The 27,601-nt window shown below is 41.7% G+C and overlaps 2 protein-coding genes across 6 annotated transcripts in view; one reads left to right on the top strand and one right to left on the bottom strand.

The window, feature by feature from the left end:
* Positions 1 to 7,796, top strand: part of Atad1 (ATPase family AAA domain containing 1) — a 63,180-nt gene extending 55,384 nt beyond the window's left edge. For all 4 annotated transcript variants that reach the window (XM_040745478.1, XM_005063689.4, XM_040745463.1 and 1 more), the window contains 2 exons: positions 3,751 to 3,884; positions 6,174 to 7,796. In XM_040745478.1, the coding sequence (XP_040601412.1) occupies positions 3,751 to 3,884; positions 6,174 to 6,294 (255 nt within the window). In that variant the 3' untranslated portion in view covers positions 6,295 to 7,796. The remainder of the gene's footprint in view (positions 1 to 3,750; positions 3,885 to 6,173) is intronic.
* Positions 7,797 to 11,019: 3,223 nt separating this feature from the next.
* Papss2 (3'-phosphoadenosine 5'-phosphosulfate synthase 2) overlaps positions 11,020 to 27,601 on the bottom strand; it is a 71,249-nt gene continuing 54,667 nt past the window's right edge. For both annotated transcript variants that reach the window (XM_040745451.1, XM_040745450.1), the window contains 5 exons: positions 26,998 to 27,203; positions 16,635 to 16,770; positions 14,986 to 15,254; positions 13,491 to 13,720; positions 11,020 to 12,763 (listed from right to left, as the gene is read on the bottom strand). In XM_040745451.1, coding sequence (XP_040601385.1) covers positions 12,622 to 12,763; positions 13,491 to 13,720; positions 14,986 to 15,254; positions 16,635 to 16,770; positions 26,998 to 27,203 — 983 coding nt within the window. In that variant the 3' untranslated portion in view covers positions 11,020 to 12,621. The remainder of the gene's footprint in view (positions 12,764 to 13,490; positions 13,721 to 14,985; positions 15,255 to 16,634; positions 16,771 to 26,997; positions 27,204 to 27,601) is intronic.

The following is a 27,601-nucleotide window of genomic DNA, read 5'->3' on the forward strand; positions in this document are numbered from 1 at the left end:
GTTCGTAGGTGTGTGTGCTGTATATTCTTAAGAGTTTGATTTTCTTTTCTTTTTGCCTCTACTTCCTGAGTGCTGGGATTAAAAGCATGTGCCACCAACGCCTGGCTAAGAGTTTGATTTTCTTATAAAGTATTTTGCCCGTTTTTAAAGTGCAGAATTATTTTTCATAAAGATTGATAAGGTTGTGTGTTGATTTGTCTTTTGTCTATATGAGTTACTGTTAAGAGAAGCTTTTTCTTTGCTAGCCACTTTGGTTCCCCCCCCCGCCAGCTGCCTGGACTCTGCCGCATTGTAGTCCCCAAATAAACACACAGGACGCTGTATTAATTATGAAGCTGTTAGCCTTTGCTTGTTTCTTACTGGCTAGCTCTGACTTAAGTAATTACCCCATAATTGTTAATCTAAGTATGTCTCTTACCGGAGAATAGTTCCGGGCTCCTACCCCATGGCGTTACATCTCGAACTCTCTTGTGTTTCTCCTTCCCAGAATCCTCCTGGACTCCTAGTCCCACCCATCTAGATTCCTATTGGCCAACAGTGCTTTATTAACAAATGTACAGGACTTCCCCCATCAAGTTACAAACTTTTAAGCCTGTTTGTTTGTTTGTTGCTTTTTGAGACAGGATTTCTCTGTGGCTTTGGAGTTTGTCCTGGAACTTGCTCTGTAGACCAAGCTGGCCTCTAATTCACAGAGATCCACCTGCCTCTGCCTCCCGAGTGCTGGGATTAAAGGGATGTGCCACCAATGCTGGCCCAGTTTCTTAAGTCTTATTGAGGAATTTTCCCTCTGTTAATGTCTTCTGAGTAGAAGCTGTAGTGTGGCCCGTTGAAATGACACACAGTTTACCCATTAGTCTGTTCATCTTTAATTGCAAGTGTTCATTACTAAGAGTCATTGGTCTGGCTTGAGACCTCTGATTTCTGCCACATCATAATAGGCTCTCACTGGGGCTCCTCTTGGATATCCTTTTGTTGTCCTGTGTCATAGAGATCCTTCATATGCTCCAACAGTTCATAATTTTGGGGGTGGGTATTGGGGTGGATCAACTCATAGTCCTGGTTCTGGGCCTGGGTGGTAGCTGGGTCAATGATCTTGATAGCTTTCCTTCATTGTCACTACCTGGAGGAGCTCTCCAGCACTGCCTGGGCTAGCTCACCCAACGCAGCCTACAGCACAGAGTCCCCACACTCACATCACCAGGGTCAGCCAGCTGTACTGTTTTGCCCAGGCAAGGTGTAGGGCCCTCTCCCGGTATCTGCAGGAGCCATACAAGGTGGGGGCAGCTCTGCTGCTCTCATGCCCTCAGGGTTGGTTCAGCTGCCTCTGGACAATAAGGTCAACAGCTGTAATGCCCTCAACAACAGGGTCAGCTCTAGTGTGCTTGCCAGACAAGAAGCAGAGACTGCTTTCTCACGCACTGCAGCCAGTGAGGGTCAGGGCCAGCTCTCCCACTCCTGTGACCCTGGGGTCAACTCCCACCTGTCGCAGGTAGTAATGGGGGGTAGTGTGGGGGGCTGCTCAGTCTCTTGTGCTAGCTCCACATTGTTTTCACTTGGAGACAGCTGTAATATATTGTATTGTTAGATCTTACTGTCCTTCAGCCCAAGAGTTTTTATTGTTTTCCTATGGGGATTTTAGAATCAGTTTGTCTTGAACAAAAAAATTATTTATATGATGGATCAACTTTTATAACAGTGAAGCTCTTTCTGTTTTATGTCCTTTTGTCTGATAATTTTCTTGTTTCCTTTATACACAGTGCTTTAATTAGTTTATTTTAGCTGTATTTTTATTTTATTTTATGTGTGTGACTGGTCTGCCTGCATGATTTAAGTGCAACATAATGTGTGCAGTACCTGTGGAAGGCAGAAGAGACAGTTTGTCCCCCAGAATGAGTTACAGTTGGGATGCCATCATGTCAGTGCTGGGAGTGGAATCCTGGACCTCCTCAAGAGCAATCAGTGCTTAACCACTGAGCCATCTCTCCAGCATCCTTATTTGTTTCATGTGAGGCTATTTTCTGCTGCTATAACAGAATATAGTAGCGTTACTTAGTTCACAATTCTGTATGTCGCAAAGTTCAAGTACATGATGACAGTATATGGTCACAGTCTGATACTTCATGAAAAGCACAGGGGCAGGTTATCAAAAATAAAGCAAAAATAAAAAGTAAAGAAAAATCCCAAACTTGCAAATTTGATACTAACTCATTCACAGGTAACGTTAATATATTCATGACGGTTCTATCGTGAACCAAACACCTCCCCTTAGGCCCCACCTCTCAGCATCACTTGAATTTGTCACTTATTCAATTATATGTACTTTATGTAGAAGTTTAAAGAACATATCAGTTTAGATCCATGATTATTAACAATCTGGGGATAAAAAAGCTAGATAGCCTTTCCTAAGAAATCTACATATATTCATGAAATGTTTTACATAGTTTCAGGAAGAGAAGACCTGAATTAATTAAATTAGAGATGAGACAGAAGACATTACAACAGATACTGAAGATATTGAGAAAATCATGAAGGCATAGTTTTAAAACTGTTTATCAAACTAGAAAACCTAATAGAAATATGTGGATTTTTTTATGATTTCTAAATTTATACCAAGATGCAATAAATAATTTAAACATCTCTATAATAGGCAGTGAACTTGAAGCAGTAATTAAAAATCTCCCGTAGGGGGCTGAAGAAATGGTTCAGTGCTTTAGAGTGCTTGTTACTCTTGCAGAGGACCCAGGTTCCAGTCCCAGCATCCACATGATGGCCCACAATCATCCTAACTCCAGGTCCCAGGGTCCTATTCCCTCTTCTAACCTCTATGGTCACCAGGCACACAGGGTGCACATACAGGCAAAACACGGATACAAGAGCACATCCAAGCTCTTCTAATGAATAGTATCCTTATTTCTCCTTTTGGAATTTATTTGTTTGTTTGGGAAAAGTACTCACTTTCTGTAGCCTTGGCTGCTGACTGACCTGGTACTTCGTAGGTAGCCCAGGTTAGCCTTCAGTTCCCCTCCTGCTTGCTGAGGTCATGAGTGAAGGGCATGTGCCCCTGCACCCAGCTTCCTTTGTCTTTTGCCCTTGTTTAGAAATACTGTTCTTAACCAAACCTTCCATAGCTAGAAATTGACTAATAAAGGTAGCATCTCACAGGAGTGAAGAAAATCATGATAGCCGATGTGTATATGGGAAGAAAATAGGGTTGAACCCTGCTTCTGTAACCTGTCTACCCTTCCCCGGCCTCTATACTATTAACAGAGTATGAAAATTTCTCAGCTTACTTGCAGGATTAGATGAAAATGATACCCATAAGGAGCTTATAGAAATGAGACCTCAGATTATAGATGATGATCACAAGTAAATTATTTCCTTGTTCATTTTCTCTTCTTTGACTGCACATTGGTGTGTTTGAAATTCCCACAAACCTGTTAATTAGGTGAGTGAAAGGACAGAACCAATCACTACATTGAATTAGTACTGAGGTTGCATTGCACTTGAAATGGATCTTAGTGTAAAGAAACTTCCAGTAAAGACACTTGTGCATGTTACAATAGTAATGACAAATAATAAAAATTAGGTATCTTTTGAAAATTAGAGTTTTTAATTTCTAAGTTTTTATGAAACTAATAATACTTTTCTATTTCTCTTGGCTGTTATAACATATTTAATAGTAAGTCTCTGGATATTTGGAAGTATTTTGCTTTATATATTTATTATAAGCGTGTTTCATGTTTATTTAAGGTGGATAGACATGTAGATCTTCTAGAAGTTGCCCAGGAAACTGATGGGTTTTCAGGAAGTGATCTAAAAGAAATGTGTCGAGATGCTGCCCTCCTCTGTGTCAGGGAGTATGTCAATTCTACATCAGAAGAAAGGTAACTATTTAGACTTGATTTCTGGTATTTGTCAAACCTTTTTAATTAGGTAATTGTTGTTTTGCTTTGTACCAGCCTACTTATAGAAAAAGATAATTGAATTAGCAACCCATTCCCTCCTTTTTAGCCTTTTTATTGTTTGCACATATATGTATGTTTATGTGTGTGTATGCAGGTTGATACTAGGTATCTTACAGTTGCTTTCCACCTTAGGTTTTCAGATGATAGAGGTCAGCAAACTCCAGGGTCCTTCTGTCACCACCTTCCCAGTTCTGGGATTACATGCATGCTCCATCTGTTTATTGTTATTATTATTATTTTATAATGTGAGATCAAACTCAGGTCCTCATGCTTTCTTTCTTTCTTTCTTTTTTTTTTTTTTCCTTTTTTTTTTTGGTTTTTCAAGACAGGGTTTCTTTGTGACTTTGGAGGCTGTCCTGGAACTAGCTCTTGTAGACCAGGCTGGCCTCGAACTCACAGAGATCCGCCTGCCTCTGCCTCCCAAGTGCTGGGAGGTCCTCATGCTTTCACGGCAAGCACTTTACCTCTGAGGCATCTCCCAACCACGGTTGCCCTTTTTCTAAAGGGGAGTTCTGTGAATGGAGAAATTGCTGTAGGGATGTTCTAGAATTAAGGGACAAAATGCTGAATTTCATTTGATAAACAATAGAATGAGTCACAAAAACTGAGGCTTGCCTTCTTTGCTAGGAAAACAGGATTCTCTAGAATCTGCAGATGGTTTCTGTATATGAAAATTCAATTATGTATAGAAACAAGTGTTTTCTTCCAGGAGCTTCACATATACTGAGTTATCAACATACCATTTCTCATGTCAGTAAATTTTACTTGAAATCTATTTAAAGTGTGGTGAGTTTGAGAAATGATTTTTGTCACCCTTCAGCAAAAATAATTTAGCCCCTAATTAACTCCTGTGAGAAGGAGTCCCAAAAGGCCTGTCCCCTGACACAGTACTACACTGTTTTTTTTCATAGTGTCAACTCTCTGATAAAGAATTTCTTAGTAAAGCAGTGTACCCTTTGAGATTATGGTAAAGGAGTCTTACTCTGAAGTTTTCATACCAAGTGGCCCTCAACATCTATGGTGCCATAGAAAGCCTCCCTAACAGCTCATCTTTCTTTCTGCATGAAGTCCCTGCCAGACAGTAGCATGGCTCTCACTCATCATATTGCTCCCTCCTGCTCCACGTTAGAGATGCATTCTCTTCATGTGTTCCCATATAATTACAGCATTTTCACCAAGTTGGGAATGTTTTAACATCATCATCAAAAAAAAATTAAAAGTAAAAACTATCTTCCAAAGGTCTTTCTTCTAACAGAAAAAATTAAAAAGAATAATAAACTTTGTTTAAATTAATTACACTAATGATGAAAGATAAAATGCCTTAAAGCCCCAAAAATGTCAGTTTGAAATCTAGCTATCACACTTGAATCATCTTGTTTTCCCGGAAATGTTCTTCCCCAAGTGTCTGTGAACTACCAAGTAGCAGAATATACCAGGTTTTCTGTTTCTTTGTTTGCTTTCTGTTTGTTTGACCAGGATTAAAGTAAAGGGGACTTGAATTAGTTGTTCCTTAATAAAAATGTTGAGTTTTATTTCCTCTTGTAAAAGGTTATACATGTACATGAATATATGCCTAGGAATTAGGTTTTGGTTCTATTCACAAAAGTAACAAAGTCACTTGATTTCTAGTTGGAATTATGCTTCTGTTTGGATAGCTGCCATTCTTGGTGGGAAGTGATTGATTTTTGCACAGCCATTTCGCTTTGCTACTTGTTACTACTTGGTGCTTTTTAAAGATATCTTTTAAGGAATCTGGAGAGATGGCTCAGTGGGTAAGAACACTGGCTGCTCTTGGAGAAGAACATGGGTTGGGTTCCTAGCACCAGCACGGTGGCTCACTACCATTTAACTCTAGTTCCAGGGAATCTGGTGCCCTCTTCTAACCTGCAAGGGCACCAGGCACTTAGATGTTGTACACGTGTAGATGCAGTCAAACACTCATACACATAAAAATATTAAAACGATGTCTTGTGACTTTCATTTACACGTTTATTTGCTCTTGTATATAGATAATTTCTAGAAGACCGGGCCTGATGTGTTCTCATTGTCTTTGGGATCTTGAATGGCAAAGAAACTCTTAGTATACTCTTATATAATCAAAAGCAAATATATTTTTAGCCAGCTGCATCTTTTTAATCTTGGTAAAATATTTGAGGTAAGTGTACTCTAAAATGATTTGGCAATCTGATGGCTTTGTTTACATTTTAGTCATGATGAAGATGAAATCCGGCCTGTGCAGCAGCAGGACCTGCATCGGGCAATTGAAAAGATGAAGAAATCAAAGGATGCAGCGTTTCAGAATGTTTTGACTCATGTTTGTTTAGATTAGAAGTAAAGATCATTTTTACGGTTCAGTGATCTCCTATGGGATGTACTCTCATCCTTACAGCAGTGAGAGAGATCCTGCTTGTGGTTTTATACTCAGATCCTAAGTTATTACGGTCTGTCATGTAAATGGTATTACTGCTTGTCAGAAATCATGAGGAGGAAGTTCAGTCCAGGCTGAGTGTGGGTGCTTGTTTGACCTTTTTAGCCATATGCTGTTATATAGCCTTATAGAGTCTAAGCTGGTCTTAAAGTAATAAATAATTTGTTGTTATTAGTGAGAAGTGGGATGTGGTTAGGTGCTGGTTTATAGACATGTGAGAACGAATGTAAGTGTTTATGTATGAGTGAATATCAGTGTATATATCTCCATTTTTCTTTGATAGTCTGTAGATAGGTTTGAATACAGAAGCTTTTGTTTTTTAAACCCCAACTGTGGAGTCCAAAAGCACCAGATAGATTGCCTGTAGCAAAACTTGGATTTAAGGCAAGATCTGACAGGTACAGTGATTCAGCCATTCCTAGTTGTCACTTGTTTTGGCCACTTTGAAGTTGAAAATTTCCTCTGCAGTTGATTGAATCAACCACATCTGAATATGTACATGTGTCCCAATTATAATGGTTGTCAGGAAAATCGAATAACAAAGCAGGATTTCTCAGTGATCAACACTGAGTGGTTGATTGGTAGGCAGACTGATTGATCAGCATGGATTTCACCTCATTATGCTCTGACACCAAGTAGGCACTTTTAAATTTTACATTGATTTACATTAAGATGGATTGAATCCTTTCAAAACAGTGGGCTTGAGAAACCTCAGTGCTCTTTATATGTGTACATGACTTTCAGTGTAACAGTTCTATAACTATGTTCCTTAAATGTTGTTTAGAAGTTACATGTTCTTTAATTATGTTCAACTTTCATTTGGTCACCCAAGCAAAATGATAGTTTATATAAATAGTCATTACTAAATGTATTTAAAGAAATACTCATTTTGTAACTTAAATTTAAAAATTTTCTCAGCATAGTATAAATTGTACAAATATACACATCAGAATTCCTGTGTTGTATCTGTAGTCCCTTGATGCTATGTGAACCACATATAAAACTCTTCTGTTTTCAGACCTCAGTAACCAGAATTCTGTTGCAGGCACCTCAGCATACAACAGAGCAGAAGATAATGGCCACAGCACAATCTTTAGGTGCCTCTGAATCATCAGAAAGATTAAATTATGGCAAAAATGGTTTTGTTTTTTATTACTTGTTTTATTTCTTTGAAGACTAAACCTTTATGGGTTTATTGGATTACTTTCTCTGGTAATATGTCTTACAAGACCTATTGAACTTTATTCCTCCATTTGTGCTTTGGTGGTTGTAGATTGCAGGAGGATAGGCTAACAAAATGCAAGCCATGCAAGATTGTGAAGATGTTGTAAGACGAATGCTAATACACGACACCAAGAAACATGTGCTTTTTATAATTTACAATAAAAGGTCCTTCCTTTTGATTCTGTTTTACACTCAGTCCTTGATGTTTCTCAGTTACTTTAAATTGTTGCTTTTTGTTGTTTGTAAAATTTGTGTTTGGACAGTTTTTATCTTGCAGTTGAGATTTCACACTTTCACAGGAGACATTTTAATATTAAATTATTCTGTTTTAATAAGAGTTTTAGTAATTTTAATGTAATGGCATGTTTAGACATGAGTTTTTTTTTTTTTATGCATACACATGTATGACTTCAGACCAGAAGAGGGCACCAGATCTCATTACAGATGGCTGTGAGCCACCATGTGGGCGCTGGGAATTGAACTCAGGATCTGTGGAAGAGCAGCCAGTGCTCTTAACCTCTGAGCCATCACCCTGAAGTCCAACATGAGTGTTATATATACTTCTTTGTGTCTTTTCATCTATTAAATTCAGATTATCCAATTGTAGTAGTGAATTTGTTATGGTTCTAGTCCCAGATAAAGAGAAATAACAGTAATCCCAACAGCCATGATTCATGTAGGGACATTGAGCCATAATGTAAGTGAAACTATTTTCATATGATTTAAATAACCTTTACAGTGTATAACTTCCATTCTGCTTTAGACATTTTGCATATGTGGTTGGGTATTAGGTTTTAAAACATTTGCTTTGGAGCTGGGTGTGGTGGTGCATGCCTTTAACCTCAGCACCTGGGAGGCAGGGGCAGGCAGGTCTCTGTGATTTCAAGGCCAGCCTGATCTACAGAGCAAGGTCCAGGACAGCCAAGGCGAGAAACCCTGTCTCTGGAAACAAAACAAAACTCTTTGCTTTGGGTTGTACATGCTGAATGAAATGCACACTCTGATGTAGAGCCAGACTTCTGCTAACAAACTGTACACTCCAAGACTGGCTGCTCTGTGTTATCTATGAGGCACCTTTGGCACCTGCTTAAGGGAGTCATTCAGGGTGATAGCAGAGAGACTCAGCTGAGGGCCTGCACAGTTACTGCTCAGATGTTAGCTCTCACGATATGGGTGGTATTATTTACATACTAATGTGGGTATCTTGTTGGCACAAGTGTATCTCAGTCTCTAAGCTATTTCTGTCATCTCTAGGCCTGCACTCACAGGACTAAAATGAAAAGGCTTGCTTATGGGATGTTTCTGTGAAATCTCACTGCTGGATGATTTACAATAAGGCTTGGTGTCTGCTGCTGTTTCCATGCCTTTTAAAATTAGGATTATAAACTCGGTGCTTGAGTCAGTTTAGTGTGAACTTTCTTTCCTGTCGAATCCCACTCCCCACCTTCAGGAAGATCCAGACTCATTAAGAGCTGGGTTAGAGTAATCTAAATATTCTTCATGGACCATAATGAACCAGTATTATTTAACATCTGTAATTCATGGGTTTGATGCAAGATGACAGTGTCTTGAGGCACTTGAGGCTCAGTTGCTTGTTCAAAAATAATATTGGTAGGAGTTTTTTTTTTGCTACTGTGATTGAGTTATTTGTAGACAGTTTTTATAGCTTTCTTCTGGATGAAATAAATTGAGTAATGTGTAGTTACAGCTTTTTTAGTCTTAAGTTGGAGTATTAAAAAGGATTAAAAAATGAGGATATAGCCTAAAATTCTAGCATTATCTTGGTACCTGAAAGCTATAGAATCTTTTATGTACTGGAAAAATTCTGTACAAAGGTTTGGAGAAATGATGTAGTAGTTAGGAACATGTACTGTTTGTTCTTGCAGAGGACCTGAGTTTGGTTCACAGCACCCATGTCAGGCTACTCGCAGTACCCTATTATTCCATTTTCATGGGAGTCTATTGCCTCTGGCCTCTCTGGGCACCTGCACTCACATGTACCTGCACACATGCCTCGTGCACGCACACACACACACTTTAAAATAATAAAGATACATCCTTTTAAAAATTTTGCACCAGTCTGCATGCTCTTGGAATCCTATTCAAGAGGACTTGAACCACATGAAACAGTCTCCTAACTGAGTTGACTAAAGTGTAGCTAATGTGTACAAGAGTCACTTCATACAAATGAAATCAAATCCAAAGGAAATCATTTCACAATGTGAATTGAAGATAGCCTGGTAAACCTGGTAGATGTTGCCCAGTTCATATTAATGTCCGGTAAGAGTATCATTACTAAAATTCTGAGGGGGGCCTTTTTTTTGTGAGTGTCTAATATTTAGTTCTAAACCTCTTTTTGAGGAGACTGAAAAGATGGCTCAGCCATTAGGAGTGTGCTTGCTGCTCTTCCAAAGGAGCCAAGTTTGAGTTCTAGCACCCAATCCCCTCCCTCACAGTTTTCTGTCAACTTCCACTGAAAAGAATCCAAGGCCCTCTGCTGGCTTCTGCAAGCACCCACACCACACGGCACACATATAAGTAGAAACAAATCTGCTTTGAGACATTTTAGTGTTTGTGCTTTGAGCTAAAGCGCAGTGAGTGTTAGTATGCTGTGTGGGATGCATCAAAAACACGTGTTTGTAACCATGACAGCTCAGGTGTTTAGTTTGAGATAGGGTCTCCTCGCTTATCCTGAAACTTGAGCACCCCCTGCCTGTTTCCCTAGTGCCATACACCCAGCATGTTGGCTCAGTTTTAAACCAAACACTAAAATATATTGTTCGGGAGTTGGTGGCGCACGCCTTTAATCCCGGCACTGGAGATAGAGGCAGGTGATCTCTGTGAGTTCGAGGCCAGCTCTGGTCTACAGAGCTAGTTCCAGGACAGCCTCCAAAGCCACAGAGAAACCCTGTCTCGAAAAACCAAAACAAGAATGGCGCATAGCCAGCTGACTGAGATGTCACAGATAACACGGTAAATAAAGGCGGTGTAGCAAGTGGGCATGCAGAAAATGAGAGGGATTTCCTGTGGACAGGCTTGTAAGGACTGCTGCATGGAATCCTGTTAGTTCCTTCACTGGGAGTGCTGGTTATCATGTCCAACTTTACCTAGGTAAAGCAGCTTAACTGTTAGAGTTTTTATACTGTCTGGTGGGTATCAGAGAGCTATGGAAAATGAAGTACAGTACAGGCTCTTATTTCCAGTGAGTACGAGTCCTTCCCTATAACAGTGCCCAGCTGAGATTATGAGTCATTTACATCTGAATTTCAAGTTAGAAAATGAATAATGGTGAACTGCTTCTTAATAAAACCCTAAAAGAGTTACTGCTCTCAGTGTCATGACCCCTAGTAGCAACCATGGTAGCCAGCCAGTATTCACCGTGACAAAACAAGAAGACTTGTCTGGTCTTTGAGAGATTTATTGAAGTAAGAACAAACATCATTTGGACACTGAAACAGTTATACTAACTCTAGTACTAGAGCAGAAAGGCAGCTTTCTGTGTCTTTAAAAATCACAATTTTTTTTTCATTTGGTAAGGCACTACAATGCCATGTTCTCAATGAATACATAGTTTCAGAGGCAGCAGTGAGAAGCTGTGACAGAGATGAACACAGGCACTATACAGTTGAAGACTCACTTTGCTGTGGTCATGGTACGTAACTTACTCTCAAAAGAGCTTTTATTAGCTTTTTTAAAAAAAACTGGCAGTATGAAAAAAAATCAGCTTCTCTTTTCAGTTTGAGGTCTCTTCCAGAGAAACCTGTATATAAAATGTTTTATGTTACATTTTCCTTTGAACAATGAACCATACATAAAATACAAGAATTACCTCTTAGAAAATAAAAATTATCAAGAGATTTCTCAAAACAGGCGCCACCTGGAAGCTTGTAACATTAAGAGTTTGGGATACCCTGAACCTTTCCGTCTCCAAGAAGGCCACTTTTTAGCATTCTCCAGGAGACCTTCGTTAAGTAGCTTCGAGGAATCAGAACCAGCTCCTGTGCTGTCTAATGTAGACAGGGACCTAGCTTAGGAGTGTGGTGGTTGGGCGCTCAGTGTCAGCAGGGTTTGGTAATGGCTATTCTGTGTTACGGTCTCAGCAGCTCTCAGTCATCTCTCTGCATTCAGATGAGGTTTGGGTTTTACCTTTTCTGCAGAAACCAACTGTTTTAGCTTCTTAGTCTAATCTGTGGGTCAGTTTTGGTTACAGCTGCAATCAGATAGGTGCCTCTTCAAGATAACTATGGCCACAGCAAAGTGTGGGAAATGTAGTTTTCAACAGTATTCCTGATGGAGAATTAGTCCCTGGGAGGAATTCTTTTCATCAAAGCACACTACACTACTGGCAAGTGCCACAATACTGGAGTTACTATTCATAGAAGGCTACTAGAACTTCTCTTCCTGCAAGACCATGTCATTTTCACAGCAGAAGTAAGTCACATATTTCTTTAAGATTTAATTCACATCTTCACACATATTTCTTCCAGTTGCATCTTCACTTCATACGTTGGGCAGTGAGACTTTATAGTCATGAGGTAAAAAAATCCTTATGTGAACCACATTTCCTTTAGGCTGACAGATTTTTTTTTTTTTGTTAGTTACATAGAAGAGGCTGTTTGTATGGTTTATTACTTCTGGTAAGTGACATTATTACTTCCAGTAAGTTCCAGCTTGGCAAAGTTAAGTATGCTTGTGTTTGGGCAAGTCAACTAGACACTTGTCAGATTTTCAAGAAATCTGACACAACGGCTGGGATGAAGTAGAGTAAACTGCTTTCATTCTGGAATGTATAACAATGTTTTTACCTAAGATTTAGTCTCCGGTATGGTTCTCATATACATAATGAAGTTGGTTTTAAATTATAGGCACAACTTTTTGCCTCATTACAAAATACTAACTTTAAAATTAGTCATCGAGAAGCAATTGGATATAAAGCATTTAATCACAAAAATAGAAAAAATCATTAGCCGAAGAGCATTTCAAAGAGACCAGAACCAAGGATACTTAGTTGATCTTCTCCAGAGATCTGTAATAATCTGTCAACACTTTCCATGCTTTGGGAGCCATGAAACCATCTGGGGGGTCTTCTCCTTCCCGGGCAAGCTTCCTCATACGAGTTCCTGAGATGAAGTCAAACTGGTCGTGCCTGTCATGGTACAGCAACAGAGAACTCAGTGGGGGTGAGTAACAGCTGACCTAAAGTTCCCTGGGGTTAGCTTAAGGGTTTTTTCTGTACATAGCTGCATGTTTTAAGATGGGCAATTCTCTGCCTTCAGAATCTTACAGAACAAGAGGAGTAAAGGCAGATAGATGTGTGTTCAGGTCTTAGACATCTGTTCTCATATCTTCATGCCAGAGGTTATCTTGTGTGAATTTAGTATGGGGCATGAACGTATCAGAAATGCTCACTGAAATCTTTTTTTGTGGTACGTCCTTAAAATGCTAGGTGCTCACAGTGTATACAGAAGCCATATGTGTGGAAAGGAACAATTTTGTTACTGTCTTGGAGTTTCATGTAGCCCAGCCTAGCCAAAGATAACAGTGCAATTTTGGTCACCCTGCCCCCTGCCTCCCTTGTGTTGAGATAACAGGCCTGTGCAAGTTTGCCCAGTTGTGAGTGTGCTGAAGATCAAGCCCAGTGCTGTGCCCATGGTTAGACAAGTGTTCTATTAGGAAGCTACATCCACAGAGCAAAGAGAAATAATTATGGACCAAGAACTACCAGTAGAGGACTCTGATACGACGTTGGGACACAGCGTGTGCAAGCACAGGTCTTAACTCTCCAGGGAGCACACAGACTGGAGACTCCCAGAGGGTCAGAGTTTTGCCTCATGCCGATTATCATGTCAATTAAAATTTTCTCTGAAACCTACCTTGCTGGATCATAAAAGTCCATGGCCTTTTTAGTTTTATTGTAGGCAGCCACTCGGAATGGAATGATTTCCACAGAGGTGAGACCAGGGGCCATACTCAAGACCTTGCCCCCGTGGGTAGGTTCATAGAGGTCATTCTTTGTCTCAGGGTGGGGCATTCCTGCCGGATCCCTACCCACGATGTAGAAATTGGCCCCTGCAATCATCCTGCATCTGCAATGCCACTGGACCTGGAAAATATCACATAGTGCCCAAGTCCACATGTTGCTCTTTATGGCAATTAATTTTGCTTTCAAAGTAATTCAGAAAGGTGGGTCAACTAAAAGTAGCAATGAAGCCCTAAGCCTTGAGCGCTTTTCAAGATGGGCTGTGTTGGGTGGGATAGGAGCTTTTAATCTCTCAATAAAGCAAGCAGCTCAGGAATAGTTACTGTTAGAAAGGACTGCAAATTACATGTTTTCAGACAAACTAAAATGTAAGGGATATTAAGGATTCTAAGCTACCAGTAATGAACTAACTACCTTTCATGTATAAGTGTTGGTTCCAGCTCAGCATCCTTGCCATCTTTAAAGTTGTGACAGAAATACAAAGGGTGGGAGGAGAGCTGTAGAAAGTGGAACTCTGATACAACTGAAGAGAATTTATTCATTAACCTCAGTGTGGAGCACTTAGAAGGGTTAATCACGACCCTTCCCATCATAGTCCATTGTACAGAGGGACCGCTGGTGGGCTGGCTCACTGTGATAGGATGATGCTTCCTTTTAAGGATATGTCTCCCTTCTAAGACGTCCCTGGGGCATGGTGAATCACATAGAGTACTTAGAAATAATAAATTGTTAGCTTGGCGTGGTGGTTTGGATGAGAAAGGTCCCCTTAGTTTCAGGCATTGGAACACTTGGTTCCAGGTTGGTGCCACTGTTTGGGGAGGTTTAGGTGGTAGGTACAGCCTTGCTGGAAGAAGTTATTCACTAGGGATGGCCTTTAAGTTTAAAAAGCTCCACCTACTTTAGCATGTACTGTGTGCTTCAGTTCATGCTTGTGGTAAAGGATACAAGCTCTCAGCTTCTGGCTCCTGTCCCCAAGTCTGCCTCTTGCTGCCATGCTACCCTGCTATGATAGACTCATCACTCTGGAACCATAAGTTCACATAAACTCGAGTTTATGCCTTAGCTATGGTGTTGTATCACAGCAACAGGAAGGTACCATGGATAAATACTACTTGCTCTGACACCAGGTGAACTGTGCTACCTACCTACCTACCTACCTCAATCACATTCCTACCCCCATATTCAAACAATGTGTTTATGTAGGACTTAATGCTGCTAGCATCCTTACAAACACAAAATTGAAACAATTAAGCTGGGATGGGGGAAAGAGTAACTTTTGAAGACTGTAGACTCTGCTCATTAAGAGTGAATCCACAAATTTAATTTTGTAAATAGTTTTAGACTCTTGTTCTTAGTCCTTTACCCAGCTCGGGGAATTAATTGCTCACCTCTGTGGGACCAGCGTACAACATAGGAGACGGAAAGATGGCAACAACAGTTGACTTGGGATCCAGGACTCCTTCCTCCAGCACAGCTGCATGCTGTTTCATCCTCCAGTTTAGAGGCACGTCGTCGTCCTTGGTCCAGCCCCCCAGAGGGTGTAGCAGGAGGACTGGGTGCTTGTAGCCCCTCTCCAGGAGCCTGCGGCGGGTGTCCTGCATCAGCAGAGCATGGCCATTGTGGACAGGATTTCGTAACTGGAATGCAAACACCGCATCTAGGAAGGAAAAGCCGTGGTTCAAAGTGAGGTATGTTGCTTGTCCATAAGGAGGGATGGGGAAAGATGAAGCTTTGCATTGTTGAGCTCCCCCATTCAGTCTGCTAAGTCTTGATAGTTTGAGAACGTGCCTAAGCGGATAGGGATGTTAATCTGACACCGTCAACACTGGTCGATTGCTTGGATAAGATGGGATGCAGAGGCAGGAGGCCACACGGGAGAAAACACGACTCAGGAATTAAAACAGGTGCTGTCTACACCCTTCCTGAAACACCAGTCCTGCACCTGCTGCAGGCTCATCTTCACCAGAGCACAGTGCATGGGGGCCACCAGCTACAGATGAAAACAATGGCGCTTGTGATGGATTCATGAAGTCTTATTTTGTTCTGGTTCCAAAATGTAATTCATATATAACCATCACAGAAAACTTAGACGTATATAAAAGCCTAAAATGAGAATCGCGTCTCTCTCAAAATGTCTAGAAAGAAAAATGAAAAGATTTCCTTTCTTGTTCTACTGCCATACCCAAGAGGCAGGTGGTGTCACTGGCAGTTTGGTGCTCCCAGAGTCCTTTGTGCAGAAGTAGGTTAGGTTTTTTTTTAACTTTGTTGTTTTCCATAGTATGACTGTGGGGTGTGTGTGTGTGTGTGTGTGTGTGCAATCTGCTTTTGCACTTAATGGGTGCACTTTAGTAATTATTCTGCACTGCCTACTTAAAGACGCTGCATAGTGTTCTGTATGTATATGTAGCACAGCTGTGATATAAACAAACCAGTAGATGTTATCACATGTAAAAAGAGAAACAGCTGGGCAGTGGTGGCTCCATACTTAATCCCAGCACTCAGGAGGCAGAGGCAGGTGGATCTCTGTGAGTTGGAATCCAGCCTGCTCTACAGAGTTAGTTTTAGGACAGCCAAGGCTACACAGAGAAACCCTGTCTCAACAACAACAACAAAAAAGCTGGCCTAGAGAGATGGCGCCAAGATTCAAACTGTGTTACTGTTTCAGAGGACTTAAGTTTGATTCCTAGCACCCATGTCAGTCAGATCACAAACTGCCTAGAACTCCAGCTTCAGAGAAATCTGACCCCTCTGGCACCCACGCATACATGGCAGACACCCACACAACAAACCATTAAAAGTAATACATTTTTTAAATGCCGATCCACCCAGGCATGGTAGCACATGCTGTAATCCCAGCACCTGGGAGTACAGGTAGGATCAAGAGTTCAGTGTTACCATTGGCTACATAAGGAATTCAATGCCAGGCCCTATGTTAAAACAAAACAAAACAAAACCCAAGAACCATTCCTGATACCCTTGAATTTTTGACTACAGTACTAAGCAGTATTGGCAGATGCACTAGTACTGGATTCCATACCAGCATTCATGTCTTTCCACTTCTGCTTGAGCTCCAGTGGCGTTAGGCGGTATTGGTCCAGCCCGTCATCCCACCGTATTCTCTCCAGCACCTGCAGGTCTCCACCAACGAGCCAGTCCCCACCTTCCATCACCATCTAGAAGGAAAATCATTGAAGTTAATAGTAACTATACTGATTTTTAAATTTCATTTGAAGTGTGTGTGTGTGCACATACATATTCATGTGTACAAATGCCTGCATGTGTGGAGGCTACAGGTCAGAGTTGGGGAACTTCTTCAATACCTCTTAATTTTTTGAGACAGAATTTCTCACTGAACCTGTGGCTTGCAAATCTGGCTAGACTGGTTGGCTGATGGGCTCCCAGGAGCTGCCTGTCTTTAACCTCCCTGGCCACTGGGCTATTTCTCATGGGGATGAGGCTTGGGTCCTTGTACTTGGGCAGCAAGCTCTGTCCTGGCTGAGCCTTCTCCCCAGTCTGTCTGTTTTACTTAATGCCTGTTTTAACTCATCTTGAGTTGCTGTTCTGCAAGTTTCTAGCAGTATTTATCAAATCTTTAATCTCTGATGGCCTTCACCAAAGTTGCTGGGGACATAAAGCAGGAGCATGGACAGGGTGAGTCCCAGCAGCGCATTCCCACAACACAGAAATTAAGGACCTTCCCCCCAAAGTTTCTGTTTATATGAATTATATCTGTCAGTTTCCATGTTAGAAATTTAAACAGAGGAACTTCATTTAAAAGTAGTAATGAAGCTTTTGCAGGTAAAGAATAAACTCCTCTCCACTCTCTTCCCCCAAATAGGAAGGACATTGTTACTTTTACCCATTTGCCATTCACTCTATGACTTAACAGGAGACAGCCAGATTTTCATAGTTACAGCATTTAATCTGAGCCAGTGAGTTTTGGCTGAGCTATATAAAGAAAACCCAACTGCAGGTACCTAGCTAGAAGAAGGAAGAGGGTTTGAGTAGCATTTTTATGCGATTGTGGACATTCTTTGATACTAACACATGTACTGCCCCCTTTTTGACAAGGTCTTACTGTGCAACCCAGGCTTGCCCCCAACTGGGGACCCTCCTACTTGAGCCTCCTGAATGATAAGATTATAGACATTTACTGCCACGCTCGGCTTTTAAGCACTCATTCCCCTTTGTGTGAGACACCTTTCTGTTCCATATGTGTATGACGCGTGCACGCATGTAAAGTCCAGAGGTCAGCATCGGCTGTCTTCCTTGATTGCTATCACTGATTGGTAAACTTTTGCAAATTGTATGTGTGCGCATGCGCGTGTGTGAGTACGCGCTTGTGGACAACTTGAAGGCATCTGTTCTCTCCTGCCATGTGGGTTCCAGGGATTGAATTCAGGTGGTTAGCTTTGTCTTTACCCCTGAGCCATCTTGCCATCTCTTCCTTATTTTTGAGACAATCTTTTCATTTAACATAGAGCTTGTCGATTCAGCTAGACTGGCTGGCCAGCAAGGCCCAGAGATGTTCCTGTCTCCACTTCCCTCATGCTGGGATTACAGGCAGGCTTTGCTATGTCTGGGTCTCATATATGGGTGCTAAGGATGGGTAAAATTCAGGTCTTCTAAGTTGGGTGGTGCTGGTGCATGCCTTTAATCTCAGCACTTGGGAGGCAGAAGCAGGTGAATCTCTGTGATTTTGAGGCCAGCCTGGTTTACAGATCAAGTCCCAGGACAGCCAGGGATACACAGAGAAACCCTGTCTTGAAAATCAAACAAATTCAGAACTTCTTGCTCAACTAGCAATCACTTTAGCAACTGAACCATCTCCCCAGCCTCCCAATTCTAGTTTCTTAAAGGTAAATTGCAGCGTGGAATCTTAAAACTTATGTTTATTTTTCATACTCTGTTTTACTGAAACTCCATTGTTTTTTAATGATTCTTTTATCCAAGAATTATTATTATATTATTATTATTTTATTACTATTATTATTTTTACCATAACATCTTGGTCAGCTAGAAATGTTGGTTCACTGAGCTTGTCAGTCTCAAAGGCTGACATATTTTAGAATTTTAAACACACACACACACACACACACACACACACACACACAATGTTAGCATCACTGATAGTCTCAGAAGAAAATCTTCTAAGTATGAACTTGCTGTCATACTCATAGTAATGAAATAAATGTTTTTGTTTGAAGCCTCAAGGTTAATCATTTAAGTACTCTGTTTTTCTTGAAGCAGCAGGATTTTGTTCATTAAAAAAATAAATAAAACTTGCTAAATATCCAAGTCTGTAAACATGCATTTCTAAACCCACATTTTTTTTTTTTTTTTTTTTTGGTTTTTCAAGACAGGGTTTCTCTGTATTGTTTTGGAGGCTGTCCTGGAACTCGCTCTGTAGACCAGACTGGCTTTGAACTCAAGAGATCCGCCTGCCTCTGCCTCCCAAATGCTGGGATTAAAGGTGTGCACCACCAACTCCCGGCTGTAAACCCACATTCTTGACACCAGGGTTTCAATGGTGTTCCAATGGCTGTTTTCCTTAAACTCAAACAACTTGACAAGAACTTTTCCTTACACCAGTCATCAAGGATTGGGGTGTATAGCAGAAGCATCAACTTCCCTGTTTGCAGTAAGTTATGAAGAAAAACACATGGGTCTCAAAGGTCGGCTTCGTAGTATAGTTGTCATAATTGATCAAGGCACCAGGAGTTTGCCAACTATTGCATTGTACCAGCCATGCCAATGGCAACACAGGAAGAAAAGGCTAACACTGTTACATGGTTCTGCACAAGGTCGTGAGTACTGCTAGGTGCTAGAGTTCTAAGAATCATGCTCTGAGAACCTCTATTGGCACCTTCTTAGTATTGTCTAATATATTTTACATTGTTCTCAATAGAACTCCAAAGTAGATTCCTTGGAGGAAAAGTTGTTTTCTACCATGTAATTATTATTTAGTACAATTTCCATAGAAATTGCCCACAGATGCAGCCTCCTTCATTTATACCCACTTTATAAAGGAAAGTCCAGTGAGCAGTAAAATGTAGCAAAATTTGGGTATATAGTGTAAAACAGACATTTAGCTATAACTCCATTTTCTCATAAGACCTCTGCTAAGGATGCCAAGGCCACTCTCTGTGGAAAAGGACGGCCTGTTGAGCAAATATGATGAGGAAGCTAGATACCCACGTGCAAAAGAATGAAATGGTCCCATATGCTATGTGCAAAAGCTAAAAAGGATTAATGATATACATAGGAGACCCAAACTTACAAAATGCTTAATAAAATAAAGGGAGCAATCTGCATAACATTGGGGTTGACAGTGAATTCTTGGTTCAGGCACCAAAAGCACAGACTACAAAAACAAATATAGAAAGCTGGGACTACCCTGAACTGAAAACTTCTTTGGTCTACAAGACAATCAACAGGGTGAAAAGGGAATCTGTACATAGCATGACTATTCCAAACCCTATAACATCATAAGGGGCCATTCCTACAACCTGGGTGTAGTGGTACATGTCTGTAACACCAGCACTTGGGGCTGAGCAGGGGATTGTGAGTTTGAGACCAGCCTGGATTTTATAGTGAGATCATGTCTCATATAAAGAACAGAAAACACCTCCAGAACAATGATAAGCAAAATAACTCATAATTAAAATGGCAGAGCTAGTGAGACACCTCTGCGTGTAAAGGTGCTAATTCAAGTCTGATGAGGTCGATCCCTGGGACCTACCTTGTAGAAGGAGAGAACCAACTCCAACATGTTCTCTGATGGTCACACACTCATGCACTCCCCCCTCAAGAATATACACAAACATATAAAAACAGACTGAGCAAAAAACTTGAGTCAGCATATCTCCAAATATGGTCTGTAAATGGCCAAAGCCTGCAAATAGCCACTACCACCAGCTGTAAAGCAAATGAGATGCAAATGAGACACGGTGGCATACCTTTTAGGATGGCCATTATTGAGCAAACAAACTCAGGAAGTATGTGTTGGTGAGGATGGAGAGGAATTGGAAAGAACCCTTATGCACTGGGCTCTGAAAAGACGAAACTACTATGGAAAACAGTATGAAGTATTATTTAAAAAAAAACAAGACAAAAACAAACAAAACCTGCCAGGCAGTGGTGGCACACGCCTTTAATCCCAGCACTCAGAAGGCAGAGGTAGGAGGATCTCTGTGAATTTGAGGACAGCCTGGACTACAGAGTCAGTGCCAAGATATACTCCAAAGCTACACAGAGAACCCCTGTCTTGAAAAACCAAAACCAAATGAAGAAAATTGTTCATAGAAATCCAAATGTCCACCAGTGGATGAATGGATACATAAAAGATGGAATATAGGCCAGCCTTTTTGCCTGGGGGGGGAAGGGGAGGTTAGGGGGTAAGGGATGGAGGGGTAGGGCTGTTTGTTGTTTATTTGTATGTTTTTCGAGACAGGGTTTCTTTTGTGTAGCCTTGACTGTCCTGGAACTAGCTCTTGTAGACCAGGCTGGCCTCAAACTCACAGAGGTCAACCTGCCTCTGCCTCTCAAGTGTTGGGATGAAAGGTGTGCATCATCACCACCTGGCTACAGGTCAGCCTTTAGTGTGAAAGAAATCTTGCCCAATAGATAATCCTGAGAAAGTACGACAGTCACAAAAAACAAAACAAAAACAAAAACAAAACAAAACAAGAAACCCAAACTAGTCGCAACACAGGAAACCCTGAGGACAGAGAAAGTGAAGTAAGTCACAAAAAGACATATATATGATGTCATTCATGCAAGGACAAAATGAATCCCTAAAATGTTGATACAGTTGAGGGAGGTAAAAGTGACTGAGAAAGCTTACTTACAAAACACCTAGCAGAAAAAAGTTGGCACAATGTGTTGTCCTGGCTCAGCTTCCCATTACAGCCAGATGCTGAGGTTTATAACAACTGCATTCCAGAGGATTCAGAGAATGGAAGGTTAGCCTAGTGTGATTACTATCACATCTGATATCTCCAGTTAATTTTTATTGTCACAAGTGGAGTAAGCAAAGGTGTGCTGTCTAGAATCTAGTGCAACCAAAGCATGCAACTGGCATCCTCTGTGGCATAGAGTAGCCTTCACAGCAACAACAAAAAAGACATATGGCACTGAGTTTGAGAAACCATGGAGGTAATTGTGCAATGGATTTGTCTCTGTTTTCATGACCTCCCTTCTAAACTCTGTCCTCAGGCAAACCATTGCATACTCATATTTTCAAATATTAGTATTACAAATGACTTTGTTCTTACCGCTTAGAGGGATGTTTGAAAGAGTTGACCCAGGTCCCTTGGAGTTTTGTAATGCTCTGAACTCTATGGGTTTTGATGTAGACAGCACTGAAACGCCTTTCCTCACCACCCAAAGTAGAACAGGCCTGTGAAGAGCGATGCTGAAACTATCCTTTTAGTATCCTTTGGACTCTCCAAAGGTACTCTGTGTTAAGATGCTCGGACTATTCCCAGACCTGTGTCCAGCTCTCAGGAAGGAAGACTCAGTACTTAGAATCATCATCCACCCCCTTCCAAGCCATCTGACAAAGCTCTAAAGGGACTTGAAGATCATTCGAGATTAACATTGTTTCCAGATAGAAGGCCATTTAACATAAAGGAATTGGCAGGGTCTAGTTGCCCACGGCTATTGTGCCAAAGTCAGAAGCCAAATCTGGAACTTGAAAAACCCAAGCTTTCTTCCCTGCCACATCCACTGGCTCTCCTCAGTGGCCCCCTGACTGATATTTCAGCATCACCCTCAGTAATGCCTGTGACAAGTATGGACAGTACACACTGTTCTGGGAGACACAGAAGGCTGTTGAGTCATATTGATGAGTCAAGGGAGGTAGTACTAAGACCGGAAAGGAGGAAGTAAGATGAGGATGCAGGAGCGGAAGTAACAAACATGATGTAACAACCAGTTGGAGTGTCTGGAGGAGAAATGTGTGGCTGCTGGTGGTACAAACTAAAAGGTAAGCCATTGCAAAGGGATCTCAAATAGAAGTTGAACAGCTCACTCTGGCTGAAGAATAGACAACGGATTAGGCACTCACAAAGCAAGAAATAAACAAATGTGAAATCTGGCCCAAACTGCAACAGGAGTGAATGAATGTGTCTGAGTAATGCTTGGAGGAAGAGTTGTCAGAACTTGGTAGTCGAATGGAACAGGGAAGGAGGAAAAGCAAGAATGGCATGTAGGTTTTGTTTGTGGGATTAGTGCATGCACACAGAGCTGTTGGGGAGGAGAATGAATCTGGGGATTGACTGACATGTTGAGTTTGAAGCACTTTCAGGACATATCTAGATAAAGCTCTCACTAACTGTAACCAAGTGTTTCTTAACATTCACAGCATGTGCAAATCACGGGCAACTTCAAACTCCTGAGGACCAACTTGGCCCAACACCAGCCCAGCCAGAATCTGTGAGACCTGCTCTGTGCTATTTGAGGCAGGGTCTTGTTATGTAACCCATGATGGCCTTAAACTTGGGATCCTTGTGCTGCAGTCTCCCTGGTCCTGGAACTTCAGGCGTGATCCATGATGGCTGGCATAATCTGTGCAAATTTTAAGTTTTTTCTGGTTATCCCATTGATCTTGCTGTCTTCCTGGTCTTCCTATGGAAGACCAGGCTGCAAAAATCCCTGTTCCTGCCTTTCATTGGAAAAACATACTTTGTTCTCTTGCTTTCTACATCTTTAAAATAAGAGTAATAATTTTTCTTACTTTACAAAGGAATTGTGAGAAATTACCAATTGGTAAGAGAATGCCATGGATAAAACATGCTAGGTTTCCTCCAAGCATTGTTTCCACACATTCTAGCTGTTCCTCAAAATGAAAGTATGGAAATACTTTGTGACTCAAAGAGACTTCTTGAGTAGAAGGGTCATGGGTTGTTTGAATAGGAATGGCCCCTATAAGTTCATATAGTTCAATGGTTGGTCAGTAGGGAGTGGTGCTACTTGACAGGAAGTAGGAGGTGCGGCATTGTTGGAGTAGGTGTGGCCTTGGAGGAAATATGTCACTGGGGATGGGCTTTGCAGTTTCAAAAGTTCAAGCCAGGCCCACTGTCACTCTTCCTGCTGCCTGCAGATGCAATGTAGGACTCAACTTTTCCAGCATCATATCTGTCTGCACATTGCCAAACTTCCCACCATAGTGACAATGGACTAAGCTTCTGAAACTGTAAGCAAGCCCCAATTAAATTTTTTCCTTTATAAGATTTGCAGTGGTCATGGTGTCTCTCCACAGCAATAGAGCAGTAAGTTCAGGAATACGCCTAGGTAAGGAGTTGCGGTACAGAGACAGGCCATTTCCTTAGAACCAACCATTCTCTGAAAACATTCTGAGTCCCATTTGGAAATACAAGGGCCACAGTTATTTTTGTGAATAAAACTGTTAGAAGACTTTTGTCTCCTTAAACAACAACAACAAAACAAAAAAACCTATCCTAAAGTATTAGTGTGAGTTTCAGGGTGTTAAAATAAGAGTTCTTAGCCAGGCTGTGACAATACATGCCTTTAATCCAAGCACTTGGGAAGCAGAGGCAGGTGGATCTCTGTGAGTTCAAGGACAGCCTGGTCTACAGAGTGAGTTCCAGGACTGACTCCAAAGCTACAGAGAAACCCTGTCTTGAAAAACCAAAAAGAAAAAAAAAGAGTTGTTTACCCAATAAAATTCATATTTTTCCCAAACATACCTTTGGGAAAGCCAAGTGTAATATATGTGGGCTAATGCTTTCTCTCTGGTTGTCTATGTTCCATTTTTTAGCACTAGTTCCTCTAATGGCTAATAGTGTAGAGTCCCTGACAGTACTATCAAATACACAGGTCACCCCACCACTCTCCCTTGCTTCTAAGAATCTGACCGCAACTGCTGACATATATTCCAAGACAAGATGGAAAGAAATAGTCACTCAGGTTCCCTATGGCACTATCTGGGGTCAGTTTAATGTCTTTAGTGCAAGTCATGTGGATGTTAAGATGTTTGACCCAAAGAGGAGAAATCTTTGAGCAGAGATAATGATAGGCCGTTATTCTTTGGGCCACTGAAGAAAGATAAGGTCCCAATCCTGTGTGATTACAATCATAAAAGAAATGGTCAGAGATGTAATTGAAGGCAGAGTGTCATATTCCTGGAGCATTTATCTCAAAGACCTTCTGCCAGACTTGGGGGGGGGCATGGGAAGGGCGGGTAGTGAAACTGCCCAGATGACTTTGACCTGCCTATGCATAAAGGCAAGAGATGTGTATCTTGAAGGCTGATGGTTGTGTCCAATAAGTGGAAAAGCTGCTTCCCTTGCTCTCTGAGCTCTTTCTTCTGTTCCGATTAAGAAGGCTCCAAAGGCTACTAACTTGGCCTTGAGACTGTCTTTCCTATTTTGTAACATTTCACAGTGGAAATTTTTTTTTTTCTGTAAAGTTACAGGGCTGGAAAAGCTGCTCAACATATTTTGGCCTCATCTTTTTGCCAAAAGGAAAATTAAGAACAGGATACTTGGCCCATCACAGGGTCCTTGAGAGCCTCTAGGGCTTCACTGCTCACGATGGTACTGCGAACCTGAAAGCTAGCCTAGCTGGGGAACTGAAGAAGTCACATTAGATTAGTAATGTCTCCCTTGTGAGGAGGCCTGGGCAACCTATGGGGCCCTGGGATCAGTGTTTATCCCTGGCATACAAATGGACTTCATGTGTCCATAACACAAAGAGGGATGCTCTCTCAGCCTGGACTCTTAGGGGAGTGCCTGGACCCTGCCCTGAGTGAAATGACAGACTCTAGATATCCCCTATGTGGAAGGAAGTGGGGATAGGGTGGGAGGCTGGGAGGACGGTGGGTGAGTGCGGGAGGAGGGGAGGGAGAGGGAACTGGGATTGACATATGAAACAAGCTACTTAAAATTAAAATAATAAAACAAAATAAAAAAGTAATGTCTCCCTTTGCTTCCACCCTGATGCCTGTGTCTTGGATGCAGAATGGATTTGCATTCAGTTTCACAGAATTTTGTGGGAAATGGACTGTATCAAGCGGCTCTCCTTATACCTCCCCACTCCTACTTTAGAACCTACTATAGTTAGGAGTTGCTGAGGGATCTGTTTTGGTTTTAGGGAGGAGAGAACTAAATGACCCTAGTCAGAGCAACATTCTGATGAGAATGCAGTATCTTTTTTCTTGGAATTTTGTCCCTATGTGTACTGAGCTTTGTTTATGGAAAGATGTCGTTGACCCTCTCACTGGGCACAGAACATGAACTCTGAGTTGTTTTCAGGGGTTGTTTGGGTTCATTACATGTGTTCCTTATACACTTTCAGCATGAACAGGGCTGCAAGCTCTAGTTATTATTTTGTGTCAGCTATGGTTTTGATATTTTACTCATGGTGCTAGACTATTTATCATCTGCCCAGTCCTATTTAGCTAAGGCAAGGATCTGATAACTTAGGAGATCAAGACCAGCTTTCAAACAAAAATATCGCCCTCCCCCCTTTTTGACAGAGTCTTCTGTAACCAAGCCTAGCCTCAAACTAGCTATTTAATGGAGGCTAGTCTCTGATCTCACCTCTCCCTCCCTAGTGTTGGGATTCATAGGATTAACCCATCATTCCTGGCTTCAGAAAATATATTTCTTTACTCAACCATGAATTTGGGGAGATGGCTCAGGCAGTAAAGTTCCTGCTGCGTAAACATGAGGAAGGACCTGAGTTTGGATCCCTAGCACCCACACAAAAAGTTGGGTGCAACAGCACATCCTTGTAATCCTAGCCCTGGAGGGCAGAGATGGACAGATCCTGGAGTCTGCTGGCCAGCTAGCTTAGCCAAACTGGTGAGCTTCAGGTTCAGTGAGAGACACTATCTCAAAATAACAGGTGGAGAACGATTGAAGAAAACACCCCATGCCAATCTCTGACCTCCACATGTGTGTGTACATGCACGTACACTCTCATGCACATGTGCATACACATGAACATATATACCACATATGCACACATGCCAAAAATAAGAATAAGAATTTCCATTTGGGGAGATGGTTCAACTAGTAAAATGCTTGTCTCATAAGTGTGAGGACCTGAGTTCTAACTCCTAGGACCCATATAAAAAGCCAGGTGCGGCGGCATGTGCCTACAGTCTCAGTGATGACAAGATGAGAAGCAGTGACAGCAAGACTGTCGAACGATGCTGGCAAGCTAGTCTAGCATGCCTGGGAAAGTTCCAGTCCAGTAAGAGACCCTGTCTCAAACAGGAGGTTGAAGAAATGACACCCAAGGTTGTCCTCTGATCTCTGATATGTGCAATTATACACACACACACACACACACACACACACACACACACACACACACACACGTGTACCCCACACCCCTTTAAGAAGCCCTCCCACAGGATTGGTACTTACTTTGATGTGGGGGTGCTTTGCAGTGGCTGTTCCCCACACTCGGGAACAACGCTCCTCTTTCCTATGCTCATAGAACTCAGGATCTTGTAGTATAGCCACCCTCCGACCTTCATACATCAGGGCAAACTTGCTGCACCCTTCGAGCCGCAACTTGTCATCCACAGAAACGGGCAGTACGATGGGAATGCTCATGTTGATGACTCCATCTATGGAAAGACCCATGTGATGCGTGAGTGCCAGATCCAAGGTGAGCACCCTTCAGGGATGGCTAGTGTGTGCACAGTTCCAAAGCCCCTGCTTGGGCACCAGGCCCAAGTCCAGCGCAGACATGATGCTCCTCTGGTTTCTCTAAGACTGTGATGGGGACTCCTTGACCGATTCCTGAGGTAGGTTGCCTCAGTAAGTGATCTAGTTTTGGGGGGCAGGATGGAGATATCTCATCTGACTTGATTTTTTAGTCCTGGTCCTGACCCTAGTGCACTATGAAAACTTCCCTTTTGTTGTTTTAAAGTTTGTTTGCTTATTTATTGTGTGTGTGTGTGTGTGTATGTGTGTGTGTGTGCATGTGCGCACACACACGTGCATGGATGGCTATACCCAGAGA

Source organism: Mesocricetus auratus, unplaced genomic scaffold (genome assembly GCF_017639785.1).
Source record: "Mesocricetus auratus isolate SY011 unplaced genomic scaffold, BCM_Maur_2.0 Super-Scaffold_4256, whole genome shotgun sequence".
In the NCBI taxonomy this organism is placed as follows: domain Eukaryota; kingdom Metazoa; phylum Chordata; class Mammalia; order Rodentia; family Cricetidae; genus Mesocricetus; species Mesocricetus auratus.